This window comes from Trichoplax adhaerens, genomic scaffold, assembly GCF_000150275.1.
Source record: "Trichoplax adhaerens TRIADscaffold_3 genomic scaffold, whole genome shotgun sequence".
Lineage (NCBI taxonomy): Eukaryota > Metazoa > Placozoa > Uniplacotomia > Trichoplacea > Trichoplacidae > Trichoplax > Trichoplax adhaerens.
Window position 1 is genome coordinate 2,615,623 of NW_002060945.1, and position 20,496 is coordinate 2,636,118.

General features: G+C 30.8%; 3 protein-coding genes across 3 annotated transcripts; all 3 read left to right on the forward strand.

The window, feature by feature from the left end:
- Window positions 1-1,339: 1,339 nt before the first annotated feature.
- Window positions 1,340-4,205, forward strand: TRIADDRAFT_4952 (uncharacterized protein; the record flags this gene model as incomplete). The annotated part of the gene is made up of 7 exons (XM_002110319.1): window positions 1,340-1,442; window positions 2,082-2,186; window positions 2,284-2,391; window positions 2,756-2,878; window positions 2,971-3,078; window positions 3,768-3,875; window positions 4,108-4,205. Coding segments are annotated over 7 exons (753 nt in total), but the record flags the coding sequence as incomplete, so codon positions are not given.
- Window positions 4,206-7,196: 2,991 nt separating this feature from the next.
- TRIADDRAFT_54271 (uncharacterized protein) lies at window positions 7,197-11,131 on the forward strand (the record flags this gene model as incomplete). Its single annotated transcript, XM_002110320.1, has 6 exons — window positions 7,197-7,232; window positions 7,956-7,989; window positions 8,984-9,196; window positions 9,428-9,592; window positions 10,718-10,942; window positions 10,986-11,131. The coding sequence occupies 6 exons, from the start codon at window positions 7,197-7,199 to the stop codon at window positions 11,129-11,131; spliced, it is 819 nt and encodes a 272-aa protein (XP_002110356.1).
- Window positions 11,132-11,624: 493 nt separating this feature from the next.
- On the forward strand, window positions 11,625-18,588 carry TRIADDRAFT_22358 (uncharacterized protein; the record flags this gene model as incomplete). The annotated part of the gene is made up of 7 exons (XM_002110321.1): window positions 11,625-11,730; window positions 12,745-12,870; window positions 14,242-14,346; window positions 14,927-15,037; window positions 16,497-16,607; window positions 18,122-18,226; window positions 18,458-18,588. Coding segments are annotated over 7 exons (795 nt in total), but the record flags the coding sequence as incomplete, so codon positions are not given.
- Window positions 18,589-20,496: the final 1,908 nt, after the last annotated feature.

Here is a 20,496-nt window from a genome sequence, read left to right on the forward strand (position 1 = left end):
AATATCATGAGTAATAGTTCATAAACTAAAAGATAGGATAGCGATATTTTCGACAAATTCAGAAAATACGAGTAAATTAAAATTTCTAACTTAAATGTACTATTATTTTCAGAGCTTTAGGTTGAGAAATTAACTGATAAGAGGTTGTTAATACGATATCTAATTAGTGTCATAAAAAACATGCTTGTAGATTACTGTAATCCTAATCCTTGCACAAATGGCCGATGTATAACTCAACGATATGGCTACCAATGCAATTGCAATTATGGATACTACGGAACTCGTTGTAAATCGAGTATGTTACGAATACCAGATCATGTGGATATGTTTATTTGCGATAACGCTCAAAATAAATTATTCATTCTACAGATTACTGCAATCCAAATCCATGCAGAAATGGAAATTGTCAGCTAACCAGTGAAGGCTACCAGTGTCATTGCTTTACAGATTACTTTGGTGCTCAATGTCAGATCAGTAAGAATCTAAATTTTCTCACAAACTAATAGTGTATTAGTATTGGAATTGAAATTTTAATCGAAAACAATATTCCCAAAGCATGTTAAATAATTACATGTTGTAGTGATATACCTCATATTTGATTATAATGATAGCTATATTTGACATAGTTAGGATACTAAGAATAGGTATTATCGTGATACTAATATTAAATGATTGCTAACTAATATATTAGAAATTATTGATGACTAATTATGTTACAAGATTTATATGGCATAATATACTGTAATTGTGAAGATACTTAACACCAAAGGGTGCTGGACATTAATAGCAGAGTAGTAATATCTTAAGTAGAACGATTCGGATTGTAGAAGATAAAAATGTTTTATTTGAGGAAAAGTATTCTGCTTGATGTCTCCAGCCTGATTGTAGTTAATTATGTTGTCGTGAATGGATTCAACGAAAGTATTTAAGAACTACAGAGATGAGCTTAAAGGAGAGAGAAACTTCACTTTACTTTGAGCTCGAAATACTTTAAATATTAGACTAGATTCTTGTAGTAATCAATTATTACTCTACTATTCTTAAAACCTTATAATAAAAGTCTCTTAGAAAATTTCATTGGTCTAAGACAGTTATTCGTGAGATATTTTTATTGCACATATCCTTCTCATATCTCTTAAGACTTACTAAATTTAATGTATGTTAATATATTCTAATTGTTTACATACAGTATTAAAGAGTCATCCAACATATTGAAAAATTTTTATACACCTATGTATTTACGCAAAATTTAGAGTCTGATTTGAAGATCATGTTCATATATTTTGTTCGATATCATATAATCGAAATCATCCATTTCTCTATACCACTGTTAGACTATTGCAATTCTAGTCCTTGCCAGAATGACGCTACGTGTGTTTCTAAACAAAATCGTTATGAATGTCGATGTAAAGCTGGCTACTATGGAGCTAGATGTCAGTCCGGTAAGCCCATCGCTTTACTTCATAACAAATGAACACCTTAAAGCAATATATTGAAGATTTTAAATTATTTTTTCCCAAGATTATTGCAATCCTATTCCTTGCCGTAATGGTCAATGTCTGCGTCAGCAAAATAGCTACAAATGTAAATGTAATAATGGATTCTACGGAACAAATTGTGAGAAAAGTAAGTTATTTCCGATTATTTTATCAAGTCAGAACACTCTTAGAATACTAAGTGAAAGACTTTTTCAACATTTATGGAATATAATAAAGATAGTGTTGCTAGTAGCTTGAAATTAAATAATGGATAATTTGCATTTCGACTTTTAGCGTCAATATCGATGACTTAAATTAACCTTGAAAAGGGAATAATAATTTGAACATTACCTAATTTTTTATGATTACTTTTTTACATCTATTTTTACAGTATCGTTCAGGTTTTGTATACCTGTGAGCAAACCTATATGATAATTTGAACTTCTCTTATATTTTTGTTGTAATTACTTTTGTTAAATTAATCATGCCGCTGTTTAGCATTTATATCATTACATAAAAATCTATTTCATCAAAATATTAAAGTGCTCGTATATGAGAAATAACTTATTATTGAGTAATGATAATAAACATTTATGCCAATAGATTACTGCAATCCTAACCCATGTCAAAAAGGAACATGTGTAGCCAAGATTAATGGCTATCAATGTCATTGCCAAACTGGATACTATGGAAATAAATGTCAAAATCGTTAGTTTTGATAGTTCTAATCCCATCGAACTGTTAGTAATATTTTTTACATAACACATCTTTATTTCATTTCCTGTTTCACATTTGATTGTAACAGATTATTGTAAGCCCAATAACTGTCAAAATGGTGGTATATGCCAAGCACATAGTAACGGCTATCAATGTCTTTGCCGTCCGGGATATCAAGGAAAAAATTGCCAAAATAGTAAGTAAAATTAATACATTTAAAGAAATTCCATTGCAAATACTAAGTAGTATATTTAGACTAAATGTCTTGAATATTATTTTAGCTGATAACTAGAACAATCCCGTTAGCTGCATAAAAAATCTCTGCGCAATAAATTCAAGCTCGAATAGAGTTGTGCTTTATAAAAATTACGAGTAGAATTTTCATCCTTAGTGAGTTTTAGCATTCAATATTGACATCGTTATATGCTCATGTTTGAAACCGTGATTGCTGTGTAGCTGAAATAACTATCTTTTGGGACTATATTAACACATCTAAATTACTTTGTACTTTCGACTTTCAATACTCGTAATGTGGTCTTCATAGTTGCAGCGATTCTGAGCTTATAATAATTACTTAGACTATTGCAAGCCTAATCCATGTAATGCTGGACTGTGTACATCGAACGCCAATGGTTTCCAATGTTTCTGTCAGAAAGGATTCTATGGAAATCGGTGTCAATTTCGTTAGTTTATGATCTAGTTTACGTGACTGATTGGTTTAGCTTCTTTTCGCCATTGCTAAAGTAGTAACTTAATTTATTTCAACTATTTTCAGATTACTGCGAACCAAATCCCTGTAGAAATGGTGGCGGATGTGCCTACCTTAACAACGGTTATCGGTGCCTTTGTCGTGCAGGATATTATGGAAAGAATTGCGAAAATGGTAAGTAAAAGATATTTCTTTCCAGATAAATATTTATAAACATTACTCTAAAGCTTTCTCATGTTTTCAAGATAATTGGAAAGAATTCTATCTGTTGCAATAAGTGTCTTTGTTAATTGCTCACATCTAAATATAATTACTTCCACCAGCACCTTGTTTGCCTAACCCTTGTAAACATGGAATATGTCGAGTGAATAAAGATTACAAGAGTTTTGTCTGTGTTTGTAACTTTGGTTACTACGGAAAAACTTGCCAAAATAGTAAGTTTTTTAAGATTCCTCTAGACAGATCTACACCAGTGCCATATCACCCTAATTTCATGACGGCTGCGATGGAAATTTTGATGTAATTTGGAATTGGCTAGATAGCGAGTAGGCTGACTATATATCAGCTAGTCATTAGGCAAAGTGAATATTCAAATAATTTTTACTTATCTTTTGCGTATAAACTAGGACTAACTTTCTCTTTAGAGCAAATTGTTACTATAATTTATGCAATTTATTGCGAAATAGTTTAGCTTGAAGACTAAGTAATCTTTAGTAATTTTCCAGAGCCGTTTAAAAGTGCTCCATTCTTCACTGATCGTTATTAAGCATACTCTACGCATTGAATAGATACATGTTTTAATACCGTAGTTACTCAATGCTCTGCTAATTTTATGCATCGTGATTGGAATCATTCAACCACAGGTTTTTGTAATCCTAATCCATGCAAAAATGGTGGCAGATGTATTGCCAGCAGGACTAGCTATATTTGTCAGTGTAAGGCTGGATTATATGGTCGTATTTGCGATAAAGGTATAATAAATCAAAATTTTAAATTCACACTGAAGGTGAAATCTTTTGAATTAATGTTAGATTCAACAGTGAAAGATTAAATAATTTTGTAGTGATTTCAGCTAATTACAGCAGTTTTTGTGTAGGTAATACAATGATAGCATGTACTGTAGAACTAGGGCTAAGAACCCGTACACTACAAATTTCAATCCTATGAACTCATAAATCTGATTTATCATCGTCTTATACTAAGATTATTGTAAGCCTAATCCTTGCCGTCATGGAAAATGTATTGCTTTCGGTAACAAATTTCGATGCCAATGTAATCGCGGATTCTATGGACTTAAATGTGAAGAATTAATAAGTGGTAAGTTACCAGATCAATTTCATCTTATAGTTTATTAAAGTATTGATACTTTGCTGATATTTTTATGATCTAACAGAAGTAAGAAATTGCTAAACCAGTAGTATGCGAGGCTTAGTAGATTTAGCTAGTATTAATGTTTGTTAATGCAAAATGTTCTACCAGTATCGCGCAGTGGATTATAAGATACCTGATAAGTCACTCATTTAATCTATCCTCATCACCTTATAAAAATGCAATACATGAGTAACAGGTTACTATTATAGTTACCCTCTACCGAAGTTATTGATGAATAATAATCCGCTTAGGCCTTGTCTAGGTGCCCGCTTTACTATACTAAATTATGTGATAGAGTATTACTTGAATTATACCAAAAGCAACATAAGTATATAAATTATTTTACTCATCTGTCAGAGGTATAAAATTGAGCTATTTATATTGGAAGTTTATAAAGCTGCTGTAAAAAGCTGATACATAATAATTTCTCTATTAAGATAGAGCAAAATATTCATCATCATGCCTTATATCATTTCTATACATATAACAATTTTAGACATACCATGCATCAAGAAACCAATCAAGATTTGCCCGTAGCAATTTCATTTTTGATCCAACTCTTGAAGGAAACCCGAAATTTAAGTGTAGTTGATCTAGGATATAATCATTATCAAATCTTTTGCAATATTCACATCTCGATAAATTACATCATAAAACAATTTTGAGTAATAGAAATAAGATGAAATCTTGTAATAATTTGTGAAGTATTAATTAATCCTTTAGAATATCATTATAATTGTATACATAATTTTTTTAAGCCTAATATGAAAAGGATGCTAATAAATTTCAATAGAACAATCGCCATAAATGCCCTGTTTCTTTCCTTAAATATTGTAACCAATATCGATTTTAGTTTATTAGCTATGTAATTAAACGTTTAATAGATTTTCTTTAACTTAAATGTTCTACCAAATTCGTAAATATGGAGATTAAAGCTATATTCTTACGTGCCGCCAATCCATTCTAGTGCACTTATATAAAACTAGCATTAACACAATACAACAGAGTAGTAATATTCCAATAGGTATTGAATTAATAGTCCATATACGGTATTTTACCAAAATAAGGCAAAACAATAATAGAATGCTGGATAATACGAAATACACAAAATGATAGAGCAGTTATAACAAGTTTATTCTATAAGAATGCAGCGAAGTTGTAGGATAAGTTATTATTATCAACATGTTATATAAAAGTAAAATTAGATATAACTTAAAAATATTACCAAATCTTGAGTTGTTGATAGTAGCTATATAAGAGTAATGTTTATGGTAATTTAAATATTTTAATTTCAGCTTCGTAGAGTGGAACACTAATCTTGGTATTTCGTTCTCATACTCAGTTATGTAAGGATTTAGTGATCTTACTAGCAATCTTTATGTTGTAAATAAGTTAGGCGAAGTGTTTATGGAAATATATTTTTGTGTTATTGTTCAGAGTTTGTGATATGATATGTTCATATTCGTATGTACACCTTTGAACACTCAATAAAAGATCATGAAATATAAAGAATTTGCTCACTCTTATATCGATGTATTTTTGTATAGTCTAGAAATTTACTACTTAGAAAAATTATCATAGGATCAGTGCATGTACGACAGCTTTTAAGGACATCCAACACCTTGCATTCATAGTCACACTTCCTACATTAACCTCTCATGTCGTAAATTAGCAAAAAACATAGGACTAACAATGAACATTACTAGCAGAGCTCTTAAAAGTTATTGAATTTACGTCGTCTGTTATACAGTGTTACTGAATGAGTACTATGCAAATATTGAAAGAGCATTCTTGCTATGCGTTTGGTAACCGAAAAATACCATAACTTTATTTATTTGATCATTGGTCGTTAAAACTGATCAGCAATCGTTACCGTATCCAAAGCAATCAATAAAATCCCCTGAGATTATAACGTATACTCTCAAGTATGCAATCATTCAATTTTACTCTAAGCCATAGTATAAGTGATAAATCCAAGCTATTTTTGCCGATAGTACAATTTATCAAGACTCAAATCGCTTCTTCACGATACTATATCGCTAATATAGACCGCATGTAATACAAAGTCATGATATTTCATCATTCACTTATTAGATTTTTAGACGTACGGTTTTTCTACATAGGCTAATGAACGCCGCCTAGCTATATTATGGTACAGTAGTTTACAGTATACCCTAGACTATTCAATAATAATGGTTTGATGTCTTCAATATTAGCATCACAAGAACAGTCATAAGTAAATAAACACGTGAAAAATGCTATTGGCTTAGTCAATAACTATATTTAAATAAAATGCTAATTAGTTTAATGTCCTACCTCTTTACTGACAGAAATACTGTGTTACAGTTCGTTGTAATGATAATGATTCTGATTGCTATACTTTTTACATCATTAAGCTAAATATACTTTTTCCCTACACAGTAAGTTATTGCAAATTTCTTATTTACCTTATTAGTAAGAATCTGAGCCTGCATTCTAAAATATTTACAACATCGACAAGCAAGAGATAAAAGGAGGATATTTACCGATAAGAATTTTGTGACAGAATATGAATTGTCCTTAATGGTATAGTAATCCTACTTGTAGAGGACTACAAAGTGCGTTAGTTATTAAAAAGTACTCTTTCAACAGCCCAACTAATATATATACAATAAGATCTCAACTGCAATATTTACCGAACATTTTTAAGTTTCGTTTAGTACTATGGGATAGAACATAGAGTTCAAAAGTGATATTTTACTTGGAATTTAATTGCATAAATTTAATTGCACATGATTCTATCATGATTATCTAAATAGCAATTACATAATCCGGTAATTAATAGTGTATAATGAAATTCCTTATATACCCTTAAAGATTTCAATATCATCTAAGCAACTCATCAGTCATACAAATGAAAACAAGCAATTCAAATTAACAAAATGTTTAAGAACTTATTTGTTGCCAGAATATTTTGGGTATGTTGGAAACTAATAACCTAATAATTACAAAGTTAACTGAACCATGAAACAATGTTCGTAATTATAATTTTACTTTTATTACGTTTATTGTGATAAAATCCGATTATGAAAATTCCAAAGTTGTAGAAAATTAGAACTTTATTAGATCTAATACAAAGACTAGCTACACACAGCTCTACTCTAGACGAATACAACTACTGAAAGACTTCTAGAAAGAACAATCAGATAATCTAATGTCTCCAACTTTCGTACTCTCCGTAGCCTTCCCATCTACAATGAGCATAGCAGTATTCTAACATATTTTACACGTATTCAGATTATTATTAGTCACAATATTTTATAGCGAGCCATCTTTAATTCAACATGAAAATGAATACAGTAATTTTGTAGACATTATTCCTACTACTCAAAGTACAATGAACTAAACATATCCTAATATATGATTTACAATTCTATTTCTACCTCTAACCTTATTAGTAGCTCAACATCTTACTGTATATAGTCATCTGTATTTTAGTATAGAGTCTATCCTTACAGTCTATAATTATGGGCTACTAAATATATATCATAAGATAAATATAGAAAAGACACTACCGTACATCATACTAAACATGGCTAATAGTCTACAATTACAATACTAAGTTACTTTACTTTTTATAAAACTCTATCAGTATGTAAGATTTATTTATGAATTTATAACGTTTTACTTCTTCTGGCTAGGTTGCAGTCTTGGTTATACCATTATTTGCATCCGGTAAGTAATGTGTACTCTACAGTGCTTTTATGAAATATCGCAATTAGTCTTATTTTAAAAGCTATCGAGATATATCAAGCTACCCTACATTAGAATAAGCAAAGAATAATAATTTTCTTTAAAGAAGATCATGTCTTTGAATATGAATTTCGCTCATTCTTTTAGCTTTGGAATTATTTATATGATATCGTAACATCCTCATGAGCTGCTGACTATAGCACGAGTACCAGTACATAATTTTATTATTTAAATAATATCTACGTTTAGTCATGCAAATAATGACTATGTTGATTGGATAGAAGTAAGTCATCTACCTAAATCAGATTGAACACTATCAAGACGTAGTCGATATGTAGTCTGACACAGTACATCAATTAATAATGATATCAATCGATGATAAAAACATTTTAAAGTTGAGATTTATTCCACGTACGTAATTTAAAGACATTGACTACCATCATAAATGACAATGATCATGACTAGATAAAAGTCGTAAATTGTCTACCTAAATTAGATTGAATGCTCCAAAGATGTAGTAGATATGTAGTCTGACATAGTACATCAATCAGAAAAGAAATCGATCGTAAAACTTTTTATAAAAGTTGCTTTATTTCATATGCGCCCTAAAGCATATTTACAGCCATTAGAATAGTTCCCATTTAAATACTATGATTTTAAATTCAATAGTTATGATTTAACTAAAATCAAATATACGAGTAGATGTACTAAAATTGCTTTCCATAACGTAGTTTCCCTTTGATATCATACACAAGGCAAATTATATCTTTGAAAATATTTCATCAATTTCAGTTATTCGAGGAAAGATCATTTCTTATGAATAAATCGCTTATTGATCGTCAATTTGACTTCGTATTGTATATGGAAGTTTTATCTCATTTTGGCTATTAATACAGAAACAGGAATAACAAATTAAGTGAATATCCAATTTAAATTTATCTTTATAACATCGATTGACTTTATCTTTCTAAAATAGATCCCTGTCAAGATTATCATCCATTAAATGATGCTGGTAGATCCATTAGCTCAGAAGTAGATACAATTTTCAAATGCGACAAATCCTTAATACATCAATGGTATCGATTTACTGATGGAAATAAGAGTGAACTGATTCTAAATAAATGTGCTAAAGCATATGGAAAATGTGGTACTATATCTCCAGGTTGGATGCAAGGCACCCATCCAGCAGGTAATTAAAATACAGATAATTCGTAGATCAATTCAATTTCGATCTGGCCAACTTGAATCGTCAAGCGTGAAATATTTGATTGAACATGATTACGAATTATTGAAATAATCCAGCAAGATTTGTCATAGTATGAGATTTCTAAATTCTGCACAACATCTACTTTTTATTACATTATTAATGCTATGATAGTATTGGAGAATTGAACTAAGTCATTGCTTACTACATCTATAGTGGCCGACGATATCGTTAACAGGACAGTCTGCTTCTATAGAGATGAGAACTGTTGTGCATCAAAGTCTCAAATTCAAGTTAAAAACTGCGGTTCCTTCATGGTATATCGATTGCCGCCATTGCCAAATATTCCTGTTTGCAGGCGTTATTGTACAACTGCCATGGGTAAAGCAATTGCTATTATCTTTTAATATTAACATAATTACGCACGTAATCTTCTTAATTAAGAAGTTTGATTACAATTATACAAATAAATGTTAAAGTCACGATAAAAGATAAAATAACATTGTGAAAATAAAGAACTAAATTGGTTTTAATTTATTACTTTCGAATTCCTTTATCTTAGTAATTGTTAGATAGCTCGATTTTTTTAGTGGATAGAAAAAACTTAAAGTATTGGCCTACACTGACTTGAATATTAAGATCAATAAACTTTAAATTATATTACTCTCCAATATCTAGTACTGTAAAGCCAAGTTTTTAGTTTAAAGTGACAGTGCTAGTTAATTTCCCTATAGAATTCATTTTAATTTACAATTTTCCAACTAGTTATCATCGAGAAGTGATAAAAGGAATTTCCGTGAATTAACCTTAAATCCTCTATACAATTGGCTCAATATAAAATATTAGTAATTCGTAATCTAGTTCAATCTATAATTAATATTTCTAGCAAGTTATCATATTTAAAATCGAATTTTATTTTAAAACAATGAAGCCAGTTAATTTATTCGTAGAATTGAATTCAATTACCAATCTTTCCAACTAGTTATCATTGCGAAGTGATATGGATAGTTTCCAAGAATTAACCTCAAATTGTTTTTACAATAACTCAACATTAAAATAGAAGTTCTACTACTAATTTACAATCCAGTTCAACTTATAATCTTTCTAGTAAGTTACCATATTACAAATTGAGTTAAATCCAGTCATTAGTTTAAATTAACGACGCCAATTAATTTTCTCATAGAATTTGGTTCGGTTTGCAATCTTATGACTAGTTATCATCAAGATGCGATAAGGATCATTTCCATGAATTAACTCTAATACTCTATACAAATTACTCAGTATATCGTAAAAATAATACTACCACTACTAATTTATTATCTAGTTTAACCTATTATCTTTCTAGTAAGTTATCATATCTCAAATTAATGCCATTAATTTTAACAAATATTTATGTTATTTAATGTAAATTGACGCCACTACTGTATTTTAAATTTTATTATTGGTAGGACTTTATTCTTATTTTATAGGTAAAGTGCTTATAATTTTATCTTAACGATTTTATAGATCCATGTGATTATTACGATACACTAAGTGACATTAGTAGATCAGATACGACCCTGTCAACCAATAGCCTCCAACAAAACTACCTATGTGATGATCATCTTAATAATACATGGTATCGATTTAAATATGGAGAAGTTGATCATATCATAAAAACGGAATGTATTGAAGCGAATTCAAAATGCGGAACCTATTCACCAGGATGGATGTTAGAAGAGCATCCTACAGGTATTTAAATCTCAACATACCCTTGTATTTGTAAAATTTTTAGTTCACTGCAGTTTAAAGATAAGCTTTAATGGAAAAGTCTCTTGGACGATTGGGTACACTAGTTCACAAAATACTTATACCAGTGATAAAGACTGGCATCATAAGAAATCTAGTTTAATTAATATAAGAGAATTTATTTCGAGCTAACCAAAGAGTCGCATTAAGATTATAGAAATTTAGAAATAAATAGTTGATAACCTTGATAGTATTCATAAAATAAAATAGAACATGGTTCGACAAAGTAGAATATATTAGATCCATCAAGCTTGTCTAAAAATTTATACTAGTATATATGTATGATGAATAGATCAACTAAATTAAGATCTAATAAAACGTATAACATTCTTTTCTTATTACAGTGGACGATAAGATTGTCAGTAGAAAAGTTTGTTTTTATTTCCTTGGTGATTGCTGCTATAAAAAGTCATCAATTCAAGTTAAAAATTGTAGTAACTTTATGATCTACCGACTGTCATCGACAACGCGACATCAAATGTGTAGTCGTTATTGCTCCACTCAAGTTGGTCTGTAATATTAATTTATTTTTTAAAATACCTATCAAAAGTATAATAATTAGATTTGCTGATTTGAGATGCTACTTAAAGAATGGCAAACTAAACTATTTCATTAAAATATAGATCAATGTAATCCCAATCCATGTCTTCATGATGGCAATTGTACGAGGGCAGGTAAAAGTTTTTCCTGCGCGTGCCATGAAAATTATAACGGAAGAAGTTGTGAAAATGGTATGTAAGCATGTATCATATAACTCAATCACCAAAGCATCACTCATGATAATAAATTGATGATCAGTTTTATTCATAACAGTAATTAAACTTAAAAATACTCAATGTAAGTGGTAACTTTTTCACTGCTAAAGTTTCAGGTATTGCAAAACAAATAACATTTATGCTAAACTCGTAGTAGGATCGTAACCTATTGTGTTAACGTCCAATATACGACATTTAGTTAAACTATAGCCTTTATCCTTGTAAACTACGATAGTATGATCATATACTAAAATCCGTCAAGGATAGAAATGTGCCACTGAGCAATGATATTTTAAGAGCCGGCAATTCTACTTGTAATTACAGTAATGGTTTTATTAATCAAAGTAAGCATTAATTAGGTTATTTTTGTTGCGTTGTTTAAAATTTTATTATATCATAACTTAGATATGAAAGATTATTAAGCATAAGAATAAGTATTGATACTGAGAACAATGAGTAATAAGTACAGTAATATATATTTATACCATTTTTGGAAACTCCTAAAGATACTGTACTCATTCTAAGATATTAGCTAAATAGTTATTTTTTCAATGAAAGTAAATATTGTTTCGGCTAGTTTTTATTATTATGATTAAATTTTAATATCATATTACAACCAAGACATCAACGATTATTAAACATAAGAACAAGTACTGATATTGAGTACCATAAGAATGAATATACAGTACAGTAATGTATATTTATACCTTTTTTGGAAATTCCTAAAAGTACCATACGGTACTGATTCTAAAATATCAGATACGCATAAAATTCGAATATGAAACAAGTTAATTTTGAAAACATTAGGTACTTATATCCCTTCTTTAATTTTACAGTAAAGAACTAACTGTAATTTAAACCTGTTGTAAACTCAAGATAACTTGTTATCAAATTTTTCAGCAGAAAAGCATCAGTAATCATACTACAGCCATTACTTTTAACTTACATAGACAATATGAAGCCTTTAATAACTAAGAGCTCCATTTACAGATCTAAATTCTTGCCGAAGTAATCCTTGTATTCATGGAAGATGTCAAAATATAAATTATTCTTATCTATGCCAATGCCATGCTGGCTACACGGGGACAGATTGTGAATTAGGTATATTTATATCGCGTATGATAATTAACATACAAATGTAGCGATTCGTGTTTGCCTAAGTAAAAAAATTCTTTCATTTAGACATTGATGAGTGTACTGAGAATATAAAAAAATGCAAAGAATTATGCATTAACTCATATGGCAACTATTCTTGCGGTTGTCATCATGGCAGGGAATTATCAAATGACAAAATTTCTTGTTACGGTATTATTTGCTTACTATATAAGCCTTTCTCATAAGTTAAAAATATCCTTATTTAATGTTTTCAATATCAAAGCTCAAAGTTAAAACTATTTGGCATTTCTTTATTTTTTCCGCCAATTGCAGATCCATGCAAAAATGCAATTATGATTAATGATTCTAGTCGATCAGTTTACACATTGAGCAATAATTTCCTCAAATGCGATAAAGAAGGCTGGAAGACGGCTTGGTATCGATTTAATGGCGGAGTCAATAGCCAGATGATGGCGACAGGATACGTCAAAATTACTTCATGTGAGACGATATTCCCTGGATGGTTAAAGGGCAATCATCCTACAGGTAACGCTGCTAAAATATCATCTACTTAAAAGCAGCATTATCTAAGCTACTAATATATCAAATTAAGATTTTTTTGCTTTTAAAATTAACTAACTATCATCATAGTCATCAAGAATTCCACTACTGGATATTTTATCTTTAAGCTATGCTTGAATAATAGTAAACATCTAAAACTGAAAGGCAGCATTAAAACTCATATCTCATTCATAAGTAATCTATGAAACGACATATATTTGACACGACTTTATTTCAGCTATAAAATCAATTTCTAATTTATTTCCAGTCAAGCAAGGCATCATCAATGGTACCGTATGCTTTACATCTGGTACTCTTCGCTGCCAAAAAAAGCAATACATTAAGATCAAAAATTGTCATTCCTACTTTGTTTATTATCTTCCACCTGTATCTGAATGTTATCAACGCTATTGCACAGATAGATATGGTAAAGTTTGCATTGATTCACTAATAAATTAAGAGGTTTCACAGTAGTCATTTTAATGGATTAGTAGCATATATTAGTAATGCGCTACAACTTTATATTCAATCTGGTATAAAATAAATTTGAGTAACTTACAAGCAGCTATAATTTTGGTACCTTAGCACTATTTGTTACTAAAATCATCCAGCAACATGAGGATATACCAGGATGCTAGTGATATGCATACGTACGCAAACACAGCAGTTTTACAATACATACTTAGTATAGGATGAAATTAAAATCTTAGTTTGCTATGCATAGCAGTATATTTAGCGAGCATTTGCTCGATGTAAGATTGAATTTGGTGTATTTATCGTAGATACAGTTAGCTTTGATTTTACGACGGTGGTTTATACTTTTTCTTACAGATTTTTGTAGCTCTAACCCTTGTTTGAATGGTACATGCACTGATAGTCCTTCAGGATTTCGATGCCAATGTAATCATGGGTATACTGGATTATACTGTCATCAAGGTAGGCTTGGTAAAAATAAATTGTAGAGAACCGTCATCTTGACATAAAAGACGGTCATATTCCTGATTCAAAAGCTCTGATTTCATTACGAGTCGTACGGTCGCTATATTTGTATATATAGATTGACCTGATTTTCACTTATATATGGTATAATGCCTTTACGTAGCTATTGATATAGGGTGCTAAATTAATTAACATTCTAGAGTTGAGGGAATTTTTACCTTTATGGTTAATCCTAGTAATTTTCGTTATTACTCTAGTGATTTAGAATAGTCTGTGTATCTTCTGGACGTGGTATAAAATGCTAATAAACCCATCTAAAGTATATTTTAAATCTAGTTACCTTGATTTTCTTTTGTATCGTACCAGTGAATTTACATAACTATTGACATGGAGATGCTAAATTAATTAGCTCTCTAGAGTATAGGCTATTTTTTACCTCTACGCTTAATCCAAGTATCGTTCGTTATTATTCTAGGAATTTAAAATAGCTTGTGTATCTTCTATATATGATATAAAATGCTAATAAACCTACCTAAGACGCATTTAAACCAAGTTATATTCCAACCAATGCATTTAGCTCTGAAAGAATGCGATCGTAAACCATGCGAAAACGGTATTTGCGTACAACATCAAAACAGTTATAAATGCCGATGTAATCCAGGTTTCAAAGGAATAAACTGCGAAAAAGGTTGAAAGAATTTAAAAAAATTCGTTTATAACATATAGATATTAAATAACTCTTACCTAGAGTATACGCGTGCGATAACATTGACCTAATGCGACACTTCAAATTAATGCAACTTCTGAGCTATAATAAATTCTTTAGTAAGCTACTAATTATATACTATATTATTATTTCCCGTAGATACTGATGAATGTAAGAATAATAACGGTGGCTGTTCTAATGACTGTCATAATACATTCGGCAGTTATACATGCAAATGTCCTTCAGATCTAGTCTTAGCACAGAATGGCCACAATTGCTACGGTAAGTATCTAAGGAGTCAAGTGTTATTAAAACACATAACTGCTTCATTAGATGATAGCAATTATTTCCGATAGGTTAGCCAATATAAATGGTCTAAGCCAAATCTAGTTGATTTTGATAAGACAATATTATATTTAGGATGCTACTAATGATGTTACGTAAGAACTTGGTTAATATGTTATACCCATTCCACCGCTAGATCCATGCAACAACTACTTACAGTCCTTTGATCGATCACGGCATCTTTCTGATCGAATAAAGTTCCCTCTCCTCTGCGATAATCACTTCAGCAAAAACACTTGGTATCGCTTTAATATTAATTCGACATCAATGGTCCTTCCAACAGAATGTACTCCTATGCGACGTTGCCAAACTACATTGTCCGGTTGGATGAACGGATCACATCCTTCAAGTAATGTATCACTTTTCCATGAGCTTATAGAATTTACTTCAATGGTATTAAAGTTGAGCAAACAACTTAAAATGTTTTTTGACGATGTACTTTTGAAAGAGAATTGAAAGTGTTATTGCTTAGTAATATGTACTGCTAGCTTCTATCACAGCAATAAATATTCTTTCTTTATGTAATCATGATCGTTATCTAGAACAAGAAGGAATTGTTAGCAGAAAGGCTTGTTTTAGCTATGCAAATGACTGCTGTTATAAATCCAACAATATTAGGGTCAAAAATTGTTCTAATTACATAGTGTACAACCTTCCCGAGGTGAATTGTAATCCACCTAGTAGATACTGCGTCGTAGAAAACAGTAAGTTCCTAATTGAATACCAGAACGGTGATGAGCAAATTCTGATTCTAACATATTGATATATTTATATCGATTAATATAGACCTTAATTTGACAATATTTTGAATTTTTTTAGACATATGCAAGGCTGACACATGTTTGAATAATGGTAAATGTTTTACAGTTAATGCTACACATTTTCATTGCCTGTGTCAAGCTGGCTATACAGGAAAGCAATGTGAGCTTGGTATGTAAAATTTATAACGATCATTTTCCATCTTTAAATTTTTCACGATATATCATTGTGCAGTACCAATTAATTTTCTGAAAGATTAATTATAAACTCAAGTGATTTACGCTTGCAATATTATCTTCTTTGTTCTCAATATGAGCATTTCCTTTTCGCCTAACAGTTATTAATGCCTGCCAATCTAATCCATGCTACGAGGGAACTTGCATTAGTTACATCAATAAGTACGTTTGTAAATGCATGCCAGGGACAACGGGAGTAAATTGTAATCAAGGTAGTGCAATTTTCTAAATAAGCAATTAGTAATTGATTTCGGTGTTAAGTGCCGCTTTGCATAACATCAACTAGATCTTGATGAATGCTCAATTAACAACGGTGGCTGCAGCGATATCTGCGTTAACTTGTATGGAAGTTACGATTGCGAGTGTCCGAAATATAAAATCCTCGCTGATGACAGACGTACCTGTAGAGGTATAATTATAAAATTCTATTGCTTTATAGTAATCAAAGGAATTCACAATTTCAAGTACTTAAATATTTTATTGTTACAATGAACGAATCTCAAGTATCGATAATCATTTACACGATTAGATCCTTGCGAAATTCGAGCCATAAAATTAAATAATACCGCATCACAGTCTTTAAGCTATAATCAGGCTATAAAACTCCATCAAGAATGTCAATCGCATAATTCATGGATTAGTTATTATCATTGGTACAGTGCTGATCAAACAAAACCCTGCACAAGCATAGCTAGAAGACTAGGTGTTAAGCAAACAGGTAAAATATTTTCCAAGTGTGAAACAATCACCTTTGGATTTCTCAATCAACCGTATATACAATCTGATTACGCGATTAATTTTCAAGCGCTTTCTGTAAGCTTCGTGTTAGGCAATAATGAAGTGTTTCTATAACCGCAAATAGAAGTTTGAAATAATGTTCTTACCGATCATATTTTAAAATCGGAAGTGTATTCTTATTATACATGTACTATTTATTTCACTGGCTAATGGAATGCGGACAATCGTAATTTTTGGCCTAATTCTATATAGTGGTTGTTTTTCCCCAAGTAAAAATAGTTAATATCTAATTAATTGCGAGCTGACGCCTATACAAGTAATCGTTCTGCTTTTAGCAAAAGTTTACTAACGCAAATCAGCATAGGAACTGTAAAATCTTAATATTGATCTTACCCTAAATTAAGAACAGCATAATAGTAGCACTATTTCAGTTCACTAACTAGATATAATCATCTTTCTTAGACAATCAGAGTAATGAACAAATTGAGAGTTTTACGGTATGTATTAAAGCAAACTCTCATTCTTGTGCCCGCAAAGCGATAATTCATGCCAAAAAGTGTGCAGGTTACACAGTGTACGGAGCCAAGCCAGTGACTGCTTGCTATTTGAATGCTTGCAGCAAAATCCAAGGTAGTTACTAATACTTTATGATAACATACAGTAATGCTCCGCCTCATGATTTTTCCTAACTTACAATATTAAATGTTCTGCCGATTGTCAATGTAGACGACTGCTTATCAAATCCATGCCATCATGGAGTATGCATCATGAAAGAGACCAGCTTTCAATGCCACTGCGAAGATGGCTATTTTGGACGCTATTGCCAATTAAGTAACCTAAATTACAATATTTTGAAATGATTGCTGTTTTTATTATTATTACAATTATTTAATCCATCAGTCTTTCATATAATTGTCAAATATAATCGCTAGTGTAGTAATCGATACAAATTTTAGCCTCTTGTTTTTCGAATATATCCTTGGGATAGGTGTCTGTCAATCAAATCCTTGCTACAGTGGCCTTTGTCAGCCTACAGCAAATGGATATCGATGCCAGTGTTTTAAAGGATTTTATGGAAAGCAATGCGAATTCGGTTAGCTATAGTAGTATAGAGCAAAAGATCAGCATAGAACTGTACCAGGCTGCATAATAATGCAGCTCCCTTGAAATTATTCTGTTCGAATATTAAATCTATAATAAAATCGAATAATGGTTACATAGAGAAAAAGATCAAGTGTTCTAGCAAATACTATTATAGTAGAGTTTCATTTTTAAGCAATATAAATATCGATACGTGAGTACGATTTATATATGTATTGAACAGACGTATGCAACTCTAATCCTTGCGTAAATGGCCATTGCTTATTAAGTCATGGTGGATACCAGTGCATTTGTAATAAAGGATATAACGGTACAAATTGTGAATTAAGTAAGTCTACTTGTTTTTCAATATAATTTACAACAATGACTAACACCCAATTAGACTTCTTGTCCAATTTTAATCTGCTATTTGTTCTTAATAGAAAAAAATTAAACATTTTGACATGACAATATATATGAACGTGACCGTATGCGAAATCGGTCATTTTGCAAACTGCCCATATTTTTCTATCATTTGCAGGTATATGTAACAGCCACAGGAATCCTTGCCTTCATGGAAGCTGCGTTATTAAGAGTGATGGCGGCTATCGATGCAACTGCTTTTCTCAATATACTGGAGCTCATTGTGAAATTGGTAGGTGGCTTTATGTTTCAATTTATGTAAAGATGTTAACTACGCAACTGGAAATGAACAACCGGTAGTAGTTTGTAATCATTTTTTCACTTTCTAAATAATCCTTTAACCACTAATACTTGATGAAAGATGATATGGTATAAACTTCTTCTGATTTAAGGAAAATGTTCATCAATTATACTAAATTTGATCAGTTCTATTACTGAGATCGCTTACCTAGCGCATAAGTAGCATCATTCTTTGCTAATCAATCACTACCTTTCTATTTTAGAACAATGTTCAATGAGCTTTAAATCTTGCTTAGATATAGCTAGAAATAAGACCGTAACGCCACGTAATGGATTATACCGTGTTTATTATACCAGAGCATGCTTAGTCGACGCTTATTTGCCGAGGATTTGGTGGATTTATTGCGATTTTACGTCTGAGCCCGGTTATGCATGGACATTAATTGAATCATTTTCACGCTATCAACGATATAACCCAAACATTAATCTTGCATTTCGATATAGCAGTGGTGTTAATAATGGAGCAAGGCGAGGTAGCAATTGGTCCTATTTTCGCCTAAGCTTAGCTCAAATGCATTACAGCTATGAGCAAGATCGCCTATTAACTTCACCAATGTGGCGCGCAACTTGCAATTATAACCCTGAAAACCCACACCGATATTATTCAAATCACCCTTTCGATTATATGCGTGGTTACTTTGATCAATTTAATATCTTAAGCTATACTGGCCAAGGCAAATGTCGTCTTGTTGATTACATTGATATTCATGGCCATCAATGTAGTAACTGTTTACGAGCATTTTGGGCAGACAGCGGAACTCACCTCCACACTAAATATTCTACAAAATTATGTTGTATTGGCAGGCAATGCTACAGCAGTACAACTGGAAATGAAGATAATTTTGGCTATTATCAATACTATAATCCCATATTTTCATGTAGCAGTAGCCCACAAAGTACTACCAATTGGTGGATTGGTGGTAAAATTTAATGGATCAAATAAGTGATTAATTTTATTGAACATTCTTCCACTCTATTAAATTGAAGCTATCAGTATTGCAGTTTATACTGATGATCGTATATTCTGCGGTTCGAGGTAGCTTTAAGATTTCAAGAAGTTATCAGCTAAAACATTATCGAAATTTGAAACTTTTTTTAAATGTGACTTTATTTTCCTTACCTTGTCATTCGTGGTATTAAATTTAAATTCGAATTGCGATGATCTAAATATTATTCTACATTGTGAAACTCTTTGCGTCTAAAAGCTGTTTAGCTAATTATTTGTTAACTGGCAATTAATGCTAGCACCAAATAATGATAACTAATTTCTTTACGTTTCTGTTAACAGTTCTTAACTATAAACATAACTGTGATTTTTAATGATGTACTAGTGAAATTAATTTCCAATAAAAAATAGACTTTGTTCGTATTTGTTATATTTTAAGAGTATATTGTTATCGCATCCTTAATCTAGGTTTCTATAAACTTAGTGTTACTAGGGTCTTAAAATTACGTTTAGATCAGTTCTAAAACTATCATCTTTTAATTTCTTGACACTAAATGGCAGGAAATAAATAATCTATTTCTACTTTTTGTAACTGATTTATTATTTTTAACTTA